Source organism: Notolepis coatsorum, assembly GCF_963971535.1.
Source record: "Notolepis coatsorum genome assembly, chromosome: 10".
In the NCBI taxonomy this organism is placed as follows: Eukaryota; Metazoa; Chordata; class Actinopteri; order Aulopiformes; family Paralepididae; genus Notolepis; species Notolepis coatsorum.
In genome coordinates, this window is record NC_140174.1 from 51,524,017 (window position 1) to 51,541,398 (window position 17,382).

The 17,382-nt window shown below is 41.0% G+C and overlaps 1 protein-coding gene across 2 annotated transcripts; it reads right to left on the reverse strand.

The window, feature by feature from the left end:
* Positions 1 to 1,991: 1,991 nt before the first annotated feature.
* On the reverse strand, positions 1,992 to 17,042 carry wdr45b (WD repeat domain 45B). 2 transcript variants are annotated; one of them, XM_084322880.1, is made up of 11 exons: positions 16,882 to 17,042; positions 15,443 to 15,517; positions 14,642 to 14,671; positions 13,956 to 14,057; positions 13,657 to 13,744; positions 8,014 to 8,108; positions 6,901 to 7,091; positions 5,318 to 5,403; positions 4,233 to 4,334; positions 3,747 to 3,868; positions 1,992 to 2,218 (listed from the first exon to the last, which is right to left on the reverse strand). In XM_084322880.1, the coding sequence occupies exons 1-11, from the start codon at positions 16,946 to 16,948 to the stop codon at positions 2,112 to 2,114; spliced, it is 1,065 nt and encodes a 354-aa protein (XP_084179006.1). In that variant the 5' UTR covers positions 16,949 to 17,042; the 3' UTR covers positions 1,992 to 2,111. The 2 variants fall into 2 exon arrangements, with proteins under 2 accessions (XP_084179006.1, XP_084179007.1); XM_084322881.1 differs by lacking the exon at positions 14,642 to 14,671.
* Positions 17,043 to 17,382: the final 340 nt, after the last annotated feature.

Here is a 17,382-nt window from a genome sequence, read left to right on the forward strand (position 1 = left end):
CGTCTCCAGAACAAGAATTCCGTAGACCCCCATCGAGAAGACATTGGTTTTTAAGATGTGAATAGTACATAATAGTTGGAAAGCTATGATCGAAGTAGGCATTTTTGTACATTTTATATTGTAGGCGAAGAAACGGTGGAATTCAAACCTGGGGATCCTTCCCAGGGGCTCCAGCAGCCCACTGAGAATCACTGACCTTGAATTGTAGAATTCCTTTTCCATTAGATCCATCTCCTCTTTTCAGTGCAAAGAATCATGCGTTGTAACCTACAGTAAACACGGAGTAAAAGCAGTCAGACATGTACCATTGTAAAAGCAGACATGGAATTTTATTCACATTTAAATGCAGGATTTTACAATCGTTTTCAACTTGTCACAGTTAACAGGTTGAGTTTGTGCAGTATCCCTCCTTTAGTAGTTGACAACCTAGCATTGTGTATGTTGTGGCTTGTGGGCAATACCTGTACATTTACACCAAGCCGAAAACAATGAAATGCATTCAGAATCTTTGACCAACAACAAAAATAAATGCTGATATAAGTACAACGTTAAGATTAACATGACAAATAAAAGATATTTAGATACAGAAGATTACATAAATGTAGTGTACATTTGCACTGTGCTGCATACATACATCCATTGGACTGGATCTACATCGACCCTCTGTGTGACCCAAAGCACTTCAGATTCACTGATCTGCATTAGCTGGATTTATCAGTGCCCTTGTCGGCCAATTGGAAGTGGTTTATAGATCAGTTAATCTACATTGAAACCGGACAACAATCAATGCTCTTATATCAGTAATCGAGGTGATTCATGGTGAATAGTAAACTAACAACAAAAAAATAAAAATACATTGGCCAACAAAACCATCGTATAAAAATGGGGAACGGACAATCAATCACAAACTCGCATTGATTAACATTTTTTGTTGATTTAATCAAGTTAAGATTATGTAGTCTATTAACAGTGAATAAGAACAAAGGTGAAGTGTAATGTTGAATCGATGAGAGAGAGATTCTCTACAGATCAGCTTGGCTGTTGGGTATCGTCAGCCAGAATCACATCTGATATTGAGTTTTGATCCTGATCAAGGGCCTGAAACAAGTGCTTGCTTTTGGTTCTAAGGTTTTGCCCTTTAAGTATAAACAACAAGCACTCACTTAACAAAAGATGATCAAGAAAAGTATATATTGCACATACATATGGAAAACGAGGAAGAGAGGAAAATACATTTTCAGAGATTTTTCGTTTACTCTGTACAGTTCTAACACGGTTACATTATGTTCAGTCTGGCGCATTGCGTTTATACAGTGAATAAGCAAATTCTAGTAATACTAGGGAGGGATTTCACAAAGCAGGATTTGCTCACTAAACTGGTAAATTATCTGAAATGGGCCCATATCACCATGTCCCGAGATGTAACCTCAGACAGACCAGTAAAACCGACGGCTGAGGCATCATGGGAAATCGAAGGAAAAACATGGGCCGTTTTGGATCGCTCCGATAGTTCACCAGCATCCTGCTTTGCAAAATGCCACAGACAACTCCTTTGCATATATACATATGTATATATGAAGGTACAGTAATATGTACAGTACACACATACACACTCCAGTCTCGATTCAGCTCAGAGGCACTCCCTATATTTAAATTAGGTGGTGTTAGTTGACAATAGATTTGTTTTATCCATCTAGCTACCCATCAGAATCAACACTGCGTTGAAAAAATAGCCATAGTAATCCACAAGTGAATTCCATGAAAGACATCTCAAAAAGCAATACTTTGTCCTTTCAAAAAAATAAAAATAAATTCCCTCTTTTCCCCCTCATTGTGTTTGGTTTGTGAGGTCAGTGTTCTTGTCCCTCTGTCCTTCGCAGACGTTCAGGCGGGACAATCTTTACTAAGACGAGTCTCGATCGCCGTCGGGTGTCTCTTTCCGTCAGTTCTCGCTGTGACATTCTCCCCCCCCCCCCCCCCCAAGACTGCTTCTTCCATCTTCTATCCCGCCTCCTCTCCTCTGATGCTCTTTTTAAAAAGAGTCTATCAAGACAGGGAGGGATGGGGAACAGGTCCATCCCACCCCTCTCTCTGCAGAAGGGTCCCAAAGGTCAGATCTTGTCGTCGGTCATCTCCAGGAACTGGGCGTAGACGTCTCTGGAACACTCCCCTTTCTGGTTGAACAGGAACTTGTAGTAGCTGCCGTCAGCACAAATGGCTGAGAGACAGAGAGAGGGAGAAAGAGACAGAAGGTGGGACATTAAGAATATAATATGAGTAGATTAATGCATTTGACAAGAGACCAGAAACGTACACAATACTTGAGATGACTTGAAGACTATCTTTAACACATTGAGTTAGTGGTGCTAACTCGCCATGCGTTGAGTGCCAATGACGAGTTTTCTCGTCGTTTAATCGTTATTTCTTTTATTAGCGATATCCATTCATTTTTCATCCATCCAGCCTGACTTTATCATTGTGAATGGGTCTGAGCTCGAAAAGGGCAAATACCGCCGCCTATCGTCTCCCGGATGGTAATGCACATCATTGGATTGGATTGGGTGGGCATGTGCATCAGAAAAAAGTCCGGTCCGGGGTTTTCCCATCTCGGGCAAGCAGTATCGTGTTACCAGATTGACTGAGGACCCTCAGAGCAGCGTCGATTATGTGTTTCGGACTATAACGTTGGATCAATAAACGCGATCAATATTTGGAATGGCGATCAGGAATTGGATTAATCTTTTTGCAGAACATCTGATGTGAGGTAAGGACTCTATTTTACCAGTATTGGGTTAATCAGATGTTTTTTTCTCAGCCATCACAGCGTGTCTGTGTGTGTATGATGTTAGCGCTGACCAGGTCATGGATAATAGATTTTTCAGCCCGCTTCTCTAGCGTGCATAAATACACATATACTATCGATAATCTAGCATTTATTTGAAAACTATTCATAAATCAGCCGATTTCTTTTGTGTATTCCACTAAAGAGCTATTATCGCGGAATTTCTCTGGAATTACTAGAACTCTCCAAAACTATACTTGTATTCAAAACGGTATAAAACGGAAATGTACCAATGAAAAAAACAATCCGTTTCGTACATGTTGACTGCAAGCAAGTCATTGATAAGCGAGGGGTGTTTTAGACCCATAGCCATAATTTAAGATATAGTTTAAGCCTTTGCAAATTTCCCCGACCTCCCATTGACTTCAGTGCTGGCACTCTAGCCCATATATGGTCAAAGGGGCGTGGCACTCAATGTGTTAAGGACATATCTTTGGCCATTACTAATTTAGGTCATTACTGTGCATTTAAGTTACTGTACTGTAACAGTCTGTGATGCAAAGAGTGGAGTCTTTGCACATTCAAATACAACGCAAAATGAAATTTTGAGGCAAAGACATACAAAGTCAATTGAAAGGCGCGAACGGCTAGAAATTGGCCAGGTGTGATGGATATACAAGTATATCTTCACAGTGAATATGAAAGACATTTTTGTAAATGTCAACAATGCCAGACCGAATTCACTAGCATGTATTCAAGCCAGTTTTGCTAGTTATTAACTGTAAAAGTGACCGTTCAAATAAAATAACAAGTGTAACCGAAGCCGAAGATATACCATTGTATTTATAAAGGCAGAGTGTGTGTACACTCTGAGCCACACTAGGCTCTGTTCCAAATAGTAAGATAGTGTTGCATTATGAAAACAATCATTGCCCCATGAATAGCATCCTTAAAACCAACATACCTATGACAGCATTGGGCTCTGTTCCAAAGGCACACACACACGGGGAGCCCGAGGGGACCTGGAACTTGGAGAAGCTCCATTTAGAGCTGAAGTATTTGGGAAGAAAACTGGCCGACGCCAAGCTACGGAGATGAGGAAACATGAACCAGGATTTAGGAATGGGGGGGGGGGGGGGTGAAATGTCAGAAAATTCTATATTTTATCAAACAACATAGCTGCCTTTGTGTGTCTATTTTCCTATTTGATTTGATCTATTTATGGTATGCTGTGCCATAGATTTCCAGAGTATACGTATGCTGAAGAAGCATGTCTTTCTGTACCATAGATTGCCAGAGTACATGCCGAAGAAGCAAGTCTTTCTGTACCATAGATTGCCAGATAGAGTACATGCTGAAGAACTGTAATCATTCCCAAAACGTGTGTGGCAATAAAAAGTTATTTCCTTTTCCTTTTCAAAAGAGATTTGATGGAACACAGCAGACTGACCTCGACTGTTTGTTCCTTTTGGGGTCCTCTGCGGCAAAGATATGCACTGTGCCGTGGTCACTGGAAACACAGATGAGGGACGCGTCCTGGTTGAAGTTGATGCTGAGCAGGACAGAGATGAAGAATAATGAGACCTTCGTGTCGTCAAGTCATCCATGACCACACATCTTAAACAAACACTCACCCTAAACACTCACTTTACACACTACACCATATTTAATCTATTTATTACAAAAAGATTTGCACTACATCCATACCTCATTTTTGCATTTTGCATTAAAAAAGAAAAAGTTTACATTTTTGTACCTCATTGTCTGCATTTTGACTTCATTGTACTTTAGTTGTATATTGTATATTTGTATAGTGTTGGGACTTTATTCTTCTTTAACCTTTTTACTGTATGAAGCACATTCTTAGGGGGCTCATACAGAACCAAGCATTTCACTGTAATGTACAAGTAATTTATACTTGACAAATAAAACAAAACTTGAACTTGGAGGAAGAAGCTACAGGTTTGAGAGAACTACAATATCCGAGTAACCACTCCATAACCGAGTCACCTCCATAATCGCAATGTTGTCATTTGCACTCCAGCTACAACTATGTATCAACATTGTCTTGTAGAGCAGTCGCACCGTGACATTGTGGTAAGGTTTGTAAAAAGCCTTGTGAAGAGTGCAAGTAAAACCCAATTGTTTACAAGAACATAATACAGATAACTGAAATTCTGCTTATTTTCCTTTAATAATCTGGCATCATACTGATCGATTCCAACCAAAATCTCATCAAGAGGACCACAAATAAGCGAGTCGGGTTGTTCTGGGTGCTCGAGTTGGCTGCAGCTCTCATGGCTGCATTTCAATCCGACAGGGATTGAAAACATGCCCCTCTCTGTTGTACGGTTGCCCTGCAGGGATTGAAATGAAGCCAACTCGAGCACCCAGAACAACACAACCCGCTATCTGTGGTCCAGTTGACGCCAGTATGATGATTCAGTACGATGCCAGATGATAGAAGAACCGGGTTAGTAGAACTGTGTCTCTATGTCTCTGGATGTTGTAGTGTGTCCACACTGCAGTGCTCACCAGTAAATACTAGCTGCCTGAGAACCTCGTCTCAGCTCCTGGATCAGCTGACCCGCTGAGGTGTCAAAGATTCGAATAAGGGTCCCCTGCAGAAACAGCAAACATATTTGTTACATCTCAGCAAAGAACAAGTAGTAATTAACATACATACATGAAACCCGTAAACCAGATTAACTTTTCTGGTAAAGGTAGCAGTATTTGTTGTCAACATTTATTTGTATTTTTTTTTAATACATGTTGATACTATTCACAGAACGCTGTCATGATACTGTTTAACAGTGCTTGTCATGGCAACTCCTGTTTGCTGACAACAGTGGCGGTAGATTTTAACCGCATTTAATAAGACCATGAAAACAATGTAAAAAAATGTATAATAATAAAAAATATATATTATTGACAATATGAGCATACATTCGGTTAAATTGGTGTTCAAAAAGTTATCATGTCGATGTCAAAACGTAGTGCTCACAGATCTACGTTAGCTAACGCTAGCTTAGCACATCCGTTCATCATTTTTATTTATACTTAGTTGTACTTATTTGATTGCACATACCGCATACAGTTTATTCTATATAAATACCTGCTTTTTTATTCTGTAAATTGTTGCTTTTTTATTCCTTGATGCTGTGGAGCAAACGGAGAGTAAACATTCCATTGTACTTATTGCATATGGCAAATAATCTGAATCTGAAGTCCAACAAGGCTGACACAATGCTTTAGCACTAAGGTTAGGAGGCTGTTTTCCAACATATTTCTTTCTTTCCTTGTGTTTCCCCTACAATGCAATTGGCCCTACTGTGTTACACTATTTTCTCTCCTCTCCTCTGTTTCACAGAGGGTGGGGCTTAGCCCCTCCAAACACACACACAGAGTGGTGCAGAGAGACAGGCACAGAATGAGATACGATGAAGGAGAGAAGTGCAGAAATATAGCAAAATAGAAACGGGTTGAGTAGCATTGTATAGAAGAGGGAACTCTTTGTAAGGTGGTGCTGGTACATCTTACATTTCTGAGTTTTGTTTCCCCGTGTCCATTGGTTTTATGAGCTAAGAGAGAACAGTCATGTTACAGGCAGAGCAGCAGTGACAGTGATGTGTAGGGTTTAGTCAGAGTAGTGATTACAGTACAGTAGTATTGGTGATAGTGATGGTAACAGACAGTACAGTAATGGTGGCAATAGCGATGGTACAGTAACAATCGCAATATCTGTCCATTTGAAGTACCGGTAAGTGCAACATTTATCAAGACTTTAGCGATTGGCTCACACTTCGACAACAGAGCGTCTTACGTCAACGAGTGTCCAAACGTTGTGCGTATTTGAACTGTTAATGTTATGGAACCTTTGCAGAAATCCTACAACGTCTTGAACTGCTAGAGGCGATATTGCCGGCATTTCAAAACGGGCTCCTATTCACAGGACCTGCGTAAAGTGCTGTCACATTTACAGAAAAGGCGGCATGTGTGAAAGAAGATATATACAAATCAGCATCCTCCATGTCTCCTGGTGCAACTTGTTTCGAGTGAAGAACCAGTCGTAAAACAAATTACATTATAATATACATTTCTATAGTATAGGGGCATACTTTCTCTGAGGCAGTAGCTATCCTGGTGCCCTGCAGGTTTAGGGATATACAGCACAGGGCCCCCTCATGTGCAGGGATGTCAACTGGGGGCTTTTCTGTGTTGGCCAGGTCCACGATCTGCACACGCCCAGAATGGGTGCCGGGAAATGCCAGCAGAGAGTTGTTGCTGTTGGGACACAGTACACACAGACCTGAGGAGAGCAGGGGGGAGGAGGAGAAGAGGAAGAAGGGAAGAGAGCAGAGCTTATTAACATCACGGACAGATTGAAACTATTCATTTGATTGCATTAAACATACACTTTGGGAAATGCATAGATTTGTGTGTGGTCTTCAAAGAAAAAAAAATATTTTGTTGTGCTACCATTTAGGGAAAATAAACCTTTTTAGGTACATAATACTGTTAGAACTGTAATACAGTTCTGCTGCACAGTTCACGACCTCTGCTGCGTTCAGCACTCAAGTGAAGTTGTTCAGCAGAGAGACGGAAGCAGACAGAGGAGACAGAAGCAGACAGAGAGGATACAGAGAAGCAGACAGAGAGGAGACATAGAAGCAGACAGAGAGGAGACAGAGAAGCAGACAGCGAGGAGACAGAGGCAGACAGAGCAGCAGACAGAGAAGCAGAGAGAGAGGAGACAGAGAAGCAGACAGTGAGGAGACAGAGAAGCAGACAGAGAGGATACAGAGAAGCAGACAGAGGAGACAGAGAAGCAGACAGAGAGGATACAGAGAAGCAGACAGAGGGGAGACAGAGAGGCAGACAGAGAAGCAGACAGAGGATACAGAGAAGCAGACAGAGAGGAGACATAGAAGCAGACAGAGAGGAGACAGAGAAGCAGACAGAGAGGAGACAGAGGCAGACAGAAGCAGACAGAGGGGAGACAGAGAAGACAGAGGAGACAGAGAGGAGACAGGTTTGAACTATAGTTTGACAAAAAAAAAAACAGCCCTATTTGTGATGGGAGTGTGTTTTTTCAGTATCCAACAGGCCAATTAGGCATCGGAGATCTACAGCAGAGAGACTGACCTTTAGGGTTATAGCAGGTCTCAAGTACATGCAGCTGACTGACCTTTAGGGTTATAGCAGGTCTCAAACACATGCAGTGGACTGACCTTTAGGGTTATAGCAGGTCTCAAACACATGTAGCTGATGCGGGTTGTGGGTGAAGGTGAAGACCTTGATCATGGAGTCCAGGACCACTACGATCCTGAGGTCAAAGGAGAAACAACAGAGGAGCGTTTTCAGAACCCTGGAAAAAGGACCAAGACTAATCTGTGGACAATGTCGTATGAGGACTGGCCCCTCTTAAGTCGATAGAATTGCTCAGCTTGGTCTTTGTCGACCATGACATTGTTAGTTGATTTTTAATGCTTTTTTTCCCATGCTGAATGAGTTTTTTGTCTAAATCTCTGGTATGTAATTGGTGCAGTTGGCAGAACTGTATGTGAGGAACAAAATTTGTCGATTAAATCAACGAATCAATTAGTTGACAAATACCTATGACCATTAGTTGACTAACAGTTTATTCAGTCAAGGACAGCGCTAAATTGTACCAAAACATAATACATTTTGTTTCATAGGTCATGAGCGGAGAGGCCTGCTGCAGACAAGAGTGGAGGTAATTTGATTATTACAAATAGTTACTGACTGTTTTGAGTGACTGACAATACGCATTAAGCATCAGGTATATTGATGTGCATTGTTATGTCCATTGTCCACAGAGCAAGACATAAGACATCTAATACTGGTCTATTGAAGGTTCCAAACCACAGCCTAAAGAAAATCGGGGATGCAGCCTTTGCAAACTATGCACCAAAGTTATGGAACACACTACCTATGGACATTAGGGAAGCTAGGTCTCTTAATATTTTTTTTGAATAAGCTAAAAACGTACCTCTTCACCATAGCCTTTTAATACACTCTGCTTTTGATTGTACTGTAGCACTATTTTACTCTGTCCATTAAATTTTATTGCACTGCACTTTGCATTATTCTATTATACTATTTTATTGCACTGTACTATTTTACTCTGTCTATTACTTTTTATTACACGTTCAAAACTGTCAGGTATTAAACTGTGTGGGTATCAAACAAGAAAGACTGTCAGACTTTAAAACTGTGTAGGGCCCAGGCCTAGAACTGCGCCCTGAGAGGGAGGTTTGCCCTGAGTGGGAGGTTCGAAGGGTCAAAGTGTATATCAAACAGGAGGGAAGACTCCTGTTTTAAACTGTGGATACCAAACAGAGAAGGTAAAGACAACTTTAAAACAGTTAAAACAATAATCCAGAACTATTTTATTGCACTGTAAAAAACTGTGATTTTATATGTCTGCACTTTATGTGCACTATTTTATGCTGTCTATTCTATCTTACTCTTTTCATTATTGTCTATTTAAAACATAATCAAACCATAAACAAGGTTGGTATGTTAGATCCTTATGTGAAAGACAGATTTTATATGTCTGCAGTGCACTTGCAGTGCTCATTTTATGCCTGTCTTTTTCTGTTGTGAAGCACTTCTTTGAGCTGCAGTTTCTGTATGAAAGGTGCTATACAAATAAAGTTTATTATTATTATAATAAAATCGGTAGTGTGTGTATGACTCAACGCAATATCTCATTATCGCTGCTGCCATGTGCTTTAAGATGCATTCTAAAAAAGTATTAGAATAATTCCTGAGTACTTGATCTGGGAAAACATTACTCTCACATCCCTACTATGAACGCATTTCAATGAGTTGATGACTAGTTTCACTTCGATGCATTTCACAACACGAAACCTACGGCGGTGAAAAACAATCTAAGTCAGTCCATGAAGTGCCATTTTTACAGCTATGTTTTAACTTTGAACAGTGACTTCCACATCCGTACCTCTCGCATTACATCAGATTTGACCAATATGGTGGCAAAGCGAATTGGTATTGAGATGTTAACAAACATAGATTGAACCATCCAAGATTATACACCACCTGTGAAAAGTTCATAAACCATCAACTGACCTTCATTTCATCCAAATTAAATGAAAATACAATGGTATCATACAGGCTGCTTACGTAAACCACAGTATTTCGTTACATCCTCACCACAGTCATATTGGTTGGCAAACATCAGGTGATTATGTTTGAATATCAGGGTGACCGCGGCTAAGTGGCGCAGTTGGCAAGGCGCTCGCAGCACTAACGCAGGATATGCTGGGTTCGAGCCCAGCTCTCGCCGTTGCTTCCGGCTTGGCTGGTCGTTCATACTAATACAATTGGCAGTATTAGGGGGTGGGAAAGCCGGTGGGTGGGGATCGGACGTTGTGGACAGCGACTCCTACAGGTCGGTTGGTGCGCCTGTACAGCAGAATCAGGAAGCAACGGGGGCAGCGTGAGCCTCCCACGCGTTACTCCTCGCCGCTGAGAGATCACGCTGTACAGGTGAAAAGATGCGACAGCTGCCTCCTCGTGTACTGGAGGGGACACGTGATGCAAGGCTTGGTCCACATTGCAGCCGACCAGTGGGAGGCATGGTCTAACAACGTTCGAGACAGGGGAGGGTAGAATTGGATAATACGAAATTGGAATGGGAGAAAAATAGAAAATGGGGAGAAAAAGTAGATAAAAATAAAAATATATATATCAGGGTGACAGTGCATTCTGCATTATATCCCTGAGTATCCAAGGGGTAATGCTATATCTGAGGACCTGCAATGCTGTGACTGTATTCACCTTATATGCCCCACGACTTCTGGTCTTCTCCATTTCTCGCCGGTAGCTGAACATCATCACAAAAACGCTATGGTACTAGTGTGGACATGTCCCAAACCAAATAAATAATGCATCTGAGCACAAAACATTCTGCTGCGTCAACACAACGCTGCATCAGCTAGCTAGCTAGCTAGCTCGATATAACTGATTTTGTGTTATATACAACCTAGCGACAGTGTTTGTTTACAGCACTCGTGTGCAACACCTTGTATTTAAAATTGGAATATTTCGCTCCGCTCTATATAATAATAATAATATTTCGCATGGCCAGACCTCTCTCTACACCGTGTTAGCGCTATGCCAGCATTCCACTAGACTAGTGAAACAACCATAGAACTATAGTAGTTCTGTAAATAAGTACCGGTAATAACGGTAAATAGAGTCTTCTTTCTCCCTCAGACCCCCCATCCCCCCACCCACAGTTCGCCTGGGTCTCCCAAGGGGGGCGAGAACCACTGAACTAGCTCATTATCCTTGCAAGTAACACATATATGTATAAAGAAATAGAACAACGGGCTTGGTGTTTTTCCTTCCAAACTGCTGAGAGTTCAAAGGCTATATATTCCTTTCTTGATACAGTGTCACAAGCTCATAGGAAGTTGAAAGACAAAACCAGCAAGCTGGCAGCGTCCTTGTTGCCTAGAAACACAAGGTGAATTGCTATGTGCGATGCCCGACAGTAGCAATCAGGGTTGGGATCCATTCACTTTCAATTGCAATGAATTGAACGTCGGTGTTGCTACTACCAGTGTAGTCTGGCATCATCTTATTTACAGCATCAGTGCTGTGTAATTCCCCTGATTAACTGCTTGTAGATATTCAAACAGGAGTGCCTAACAGAAAGGATATGGAGACCTCTACGAGTGTGTTAAATACAGCAACAGTCCATCCTCTCCATTGCATTACATTGTAATTCTGAACCAGCCACAGGTGATGAAATCATTCCCAGCTTTCTGAAACCAAACTGCATGTATAATTCTTTACTAGAAAACTACTTCAACAGGGTATCTGCATGTTTCAACAATTTACATTTAAGACTTTTTAATACCACTTAGAGCCAATTGAATGCCAATTTCACAACCCTACTACTAGCAAAAAAACTACTAAAACACAGTGACACTGAACTGGCAGCTGCGCTTTAAATTCTTGCACGTTCCATACAAGCTCTCGCCAGACGTACCAAGCTCCCTGTAGCCCTGCAATAAAAGTAGCCCTGCAATAAAAAAAAACTTGAATAGAAAAACAGTTCATATATTTAATATTATATAATCTCCGGACCACCGAGCTGCCCCCCAAAGAATGTAATACCTGTACAATAGAAATGTAAAAAAAAAAAAAAAATGTAACCACTTTTTTCTCCCCATTTTCTATTTTTCTCCCATCCCAATTTCGTGTTTCCAATTCTTCCCTCCCCTGTCTTGAACATTGCTAGACTATGCCTCCCACTGGTCGGCTGTAGTGAGGATAGAAGCCTTGCATCACGTGTCCCCTCCGGTACACGAGGAGGCAGCCTGTCGCATCTTTTCACCGCAGCAGCTCGAACTCTGTGGCGAGGAGTAACGCGTGGGAGGCTCACGCTGCCCCCGATACTTCCTGTTTCCGCCGCACCGGCTTCACCCAACCGACCTGTAGGAGTCGCTGTCCACAACGTCCAATCCCCACCCACCGACTTTCCCACCCTCTAACACTTGTGCCAATTGTGTTAGTATGACGGCCGGCCAAGCCGGTAGCAACGCCGAGAGCTGGGCTAGATACCAGCATTTCCTGCGTTAGTGGCGAGCGCCTTGCCCACTGCGCCACTCAGCCGCCAAAATGTAACACTTTCGAATACCCTTTAAGGCCTTAAATTGAGAATTATGAATATAAGATTTTTTAAGATTTCTTAATAACCAGCAGATACCTTGTTCAAGTCGGGCTGTTGACACAAAAGAGCCGCAGAATTTTACATCATTAAGACCCTGCTTTACGTTCTCTACATGTGGGCTCGAATAACAAACATGGAGCGTGACACAGAAGGAAACTCAGTGTGACACTCTGATACAGAACAGAAGTCAGCCCAGCCAAGACAGGATGAGGAACTTGAACCGAAACGGGGGGGAAGGGGGTACTTCTGTCGTTTGGTCGTGGTTTGGATAAAGAAAACTGACTGACTAGAAAACTGTACTTTGCAGTATGTCACAGACCGCTTCCCACCACTACCACCTAACGTTACAGAACAACCATGAGAGGCAGAACAGGGAGAGCCAAGGGATGCCAGCTACATGGAAGTCTGTTCCAACATCACTTCGAAATAAGAGAAAAGAGAAAGTGCCTTTCATATATAGTAGTTCACAGGATTATCAAAAAGTAGTCATGATGTGGTTATTTTGTAAAGCCACCAAACCACCAAACCTGCACGGACTACAACGTATAACGTACATGTATATCATGCCAGTTAGGGTACCTTGTGTATACTGCACCTGTGTATACAGTTTACTTTACTCATATTATATAATTTCAGATTCTAATTCTTTATTGCCCATATTTATTGCAACGTATAATATAACTGATAGGGCAGGGCATACAGACCCTCATCTGCACCTTTGCATGTCTTTGGTTTACTTTCTCAAATATATAAAATAAAAACAGTCTAAACTAAATAATTAACTCTGAATATTATTCAGAGTTAATTATTTAGTTTAGTCTGTTTTTATTTTATATATTTCAGATCTAAATGTATTGCCTATATGTATGTCTTTCTAGTATTACCCTGCTCATACCTGTACCTCCCCTCCCCATGCTGCTATGACACCCAATTAATAAAGGAATATCTTATGACAATGTTTTCATTGAATTTACAGAAAACATACAATATCGTTATATATCTCGTTATCAAAATATGAAATGACCCATATCGTGATAAGAGGATTTTCTCCATATCGCACAGCCCTAACCTCGAGGATGAGTGAACACGTGTAAATGCTCAGATTAATACTAAGGAATACAAGGATTTATTTGTTTCATATTACCTGTCCCGTCGAAGTTTTACCGCTTTGACTTCTGTTGAGAATTCAATCTCAATTACGGTCTTTTTCTTCAAGTCATCCCAGATCATCACTACAGAAACACATTGTGCAACAACAACAGAAAGATTCAAAACAAGGACACAAATAACTGTCACCTGTGTTAAGTCTTATTTAGAAATAAAATGGCCAACACAAATCCAACATGTATGCAATTATTTATTTGGAAGGAAAGGTGTGGCCAGTATAATTAAAAGGTGCAAACATTAAATATGTACTTATGTAACAAAACAACAGTAGAATACCTTTGTTGGGAGGGTACTTAGGCTTCTTTCCTCCACCAACTAGCGCTAGGTAGTTACACCTGAACAGCATCTCCACGTGACCAACCCCACCCTCCAGGAATTCTAAAGAGACAAAACAGGACACCTCATTGACCATTAAACTGCCCATAACTATGACATGTAACAAACTGGGCAAATTAGTATCAGGAGTTCCAGACCGCATACCAGTAGTGAGTGATAAAATAGAAACAACCAGCTTCAGACTAAATCTCACTTTCAGAGAGGGTTTTGACAATAATTTAATTTTAGATGTATAGGCTGTTGATCCGTCACAGTTTCATTTCCCAGCAGACACCAGACAACTAGAGCAGGAAATCTTCCACATTCCATACAATAAAAACAAGCCTCAATTTACGGCATGCACAAGACCAGGGGGAAGAATCACTTCATGCTGTAGTGTAGAGAGTGCCATCAGAGAATCTGCACATGAGTCAGCACTGTAAAAATATGAAAGAGCAGGCTGCACTGCACTACTAAAGTGGACTACTGGCTGCCTACAGTAGTAAAGGCCGGTAGCCTTGCTCCTTGGAACACGTGCTGAGTCACATGTGCAGGCCTCTTTGGAAAAAATAATTAACTTCCTCTTACACCCCTTCTCATCCATAGGATACCCAGATCAATTTTCATCAAGCACAGGAAGGAGGTACCTGTTGTCTCGCTGTCACAATGCTGTGTTCCTGTGTGCATCAAAATGTCCTGGTTTACTATAAACAAACGTACTCTCGCTCTAAATTCACAAAAAACTTGCTACCGTTGTACATGGTTAAGACATTGTTTAGAAACAACCTCAGGTCAGCCTTCATTGGATGAAACGTAACGTTAATCACATTTTTAAATGCCATGAATGAAGTTCAATGAACCATAAAACCTCTGCTTCTGCTCTGTCTTGTCCCTATCCAATACATAGTCACATTATATTACCTTCTTGTTATGATACCAATTAATTTGCTACAGGGAGCATTTTCGGCTAATATGTCATATTTGATGGCATTTCCCTACAGCAATTTCACAAGTCACTGACAACTAAAGCAACTTATAATCACAGTACATAAATGAGAAATTAAATTATATTTCCCTTGTGTTGTTCACTATACGACATAATGAATAGTCACCCAATACTGGCTGCTCAAGGGAATTTATAGTGACATGCATTGATTTGCTTTACTTTCCAAAACCTTTAAAATCATACTGCTAGTGTTAACAATCATAGAGCGTACAGCAATGTAGTGTTTTGTGTCTATTTCTTTTGTAAAAATGTGCCTGTTTACAATTATTGACAAATGACAGCCTGGATACTGGTGGCAATGCCAATTCCCATCACAGCTGGTGTCAAATAACTCAGATGAACATATGTATGGATTCTATTAAATGAAAATGTTCTACAAAGTAAGCTACGGTGTAACTGCTAACTAGTTGAAGTGTAAGTAACTAGACTATTCCTCTTTTACCTTGTTTCTCCTTCTCTTTGAGAGGGTCCGTGTTGTACACTCTAAATCCATTCTCCATCCCACAAGCAAAGCACCCTAGAAGGGGGGCATAATTAATATTCAAAACGACACAGAAAAATGTTTAGCAATAACTGATCATTTTGCTTTCGTCAAATGAACTAGGCCTAGAGATACCGTGATTCTGCATGGGTTAATTTGAGGTGAGACACTTCGCCAGATTTCCACACGCCTCTATATGTATATACTGTCAGGATCTATGGGTAACAGTACTGTATATTTGCATATCATATATATGTCACAAATGTAACAGTACTATATACCTGTATGTCATGTATGTCCCTATGCCATAAATGGCATGATGTCATGTATGTTGTGTATGTCATAAATGTCACTATGAATTGAAAATGGGGGACCCTGATGTAAACAAGACAAACGTCTTTCTCTGGTCTGCATCGCCTTAACAATTGTGTGTATTGAGTCGTACTGTATTGTACCCATTCTGCAATCTGTTAATAAAGTTCTCATTCATTCATTCATTCTATTTACTCTCCTTCCTCTGACAATTAGAGCTTAACGCACGAACATTAGACGAATGTTAGTCCTTGTGGCGAGAGCATTTTAGTATTCGGTATTAACATCGGTTTTAATGGCAGAGCAGACATGTATATAGCCCCTTTCGTGACCGAGTCACGAAAGGGGCTAACATGTATACTAGTTTCGGGCTACCAAGTACAGTTACACATACGAAGTTCACGCCAGACATCCAACTAAGCTCAAATATGCAAAGGGTTCAGTTAGCATTAGGCGGCATTCCTCGCCACCCTCTTAATAAACCACAACACTAACGTTAGATATGTAGATTATTCACCTAACGCTTGACAGCCAAGTTTGCTTGTGATCAGCTGTCAACCCTCGCATTAGCGAGCAGCTAACGTTAGTGCACAGATGACAGCTGAGCTAGCGTTGCTAATGCTCTTGTTCCAGTCTATTTTACTGTCCCAGTGTAATTATTATTATTATTATTATTATTATTACTTAGCTGGCCAGTGAATCTACTGAAAACAGGATCATTGTCTTCTTCGCAAGATACCGTTACTTTACTACACGTTAGCTTGCTACTACTAATATGGCTAAGATTAGCCAACTGAGCAGCTAGCGAACATAACGTCAATCAAAACAAAACGAAAGACGATTCAAAATCTAGAACATATTATTGTTGTTATTGTTGTCGGCTAATGGTAAGGTTGTTAACTCGTTGTATTGATGTTTGGCTTCGGCCTTGGACTAGTTAGCTGAACCGACACCTTGGTTGGTTGGCTACTGTTAGCATTAGAGCCGAACAAACATCAACCATAGACATCATCAACCCAGCCCGACCAACAACAACACTCACATTACATGTGTTAACAGTGAAAGACCACATAGAGAAGAACTCTTACCGTTATCCTGGTTAAATCCAGCGTACAGGAGCCCGTTCCCATGTGGATTAGACGGTAGTAAATTCATGGTTTTGACAAAGTGGTCCGAAAATGCCAAATCCAACAAATGCTAGCTGAAGAGCTAGCCAGCAGTCATTCCTCCACTGTGTGGTGCTAGCAGCTGCCTGGGTCGCTGTGACTAGAACTGAGCTCCTTGTCTGTGACGTAGAACACTGATCACACGCCCGTCTAGTGGTCGAGCGAGGAAGGGGAGTTGTTGTCATTGTCATTGTCAAGAGGATTATGTGAAAAAGTGGATTTGAGTGTAATATTATATTTAATCTGAGGAAATATTTGTATGTGAATTTTTTTTGATATTTTATGATGAATTGGAAATGGGGGACCCTGATGTAAACAAGACGAAAGTCTTTCTCTGGTCTGCATCCCCTTAACAATTGTATGTATTGAGCTGTACTGTACTGTACTGTACCCATTCTGCAATCTGTTAATACATTTTCAATC

Coding starts and splice junctions, on each gene's coding strand:
- wdr45b (XM_084322880.1), bottom strand. CDS start 16,948: ATGAATTTACTACCGTCTAATCCACATGGGAACGGGCTCCTGTACGCT. Junction 8,109..13,656: donor GTAAAACTTCGACGGGACAG/GTAATATGAAAC, acceptor CTTTGACCTCAG/GATCGTAGTGGTCCTGGACT. Junction 2,219..3,746: donor AGAGCCCAATGCTGTCATAG/GTATGTTGGTTT, acceptor TCTGTCTCTCAG/CCATTTGTGCTGACGGCAGC.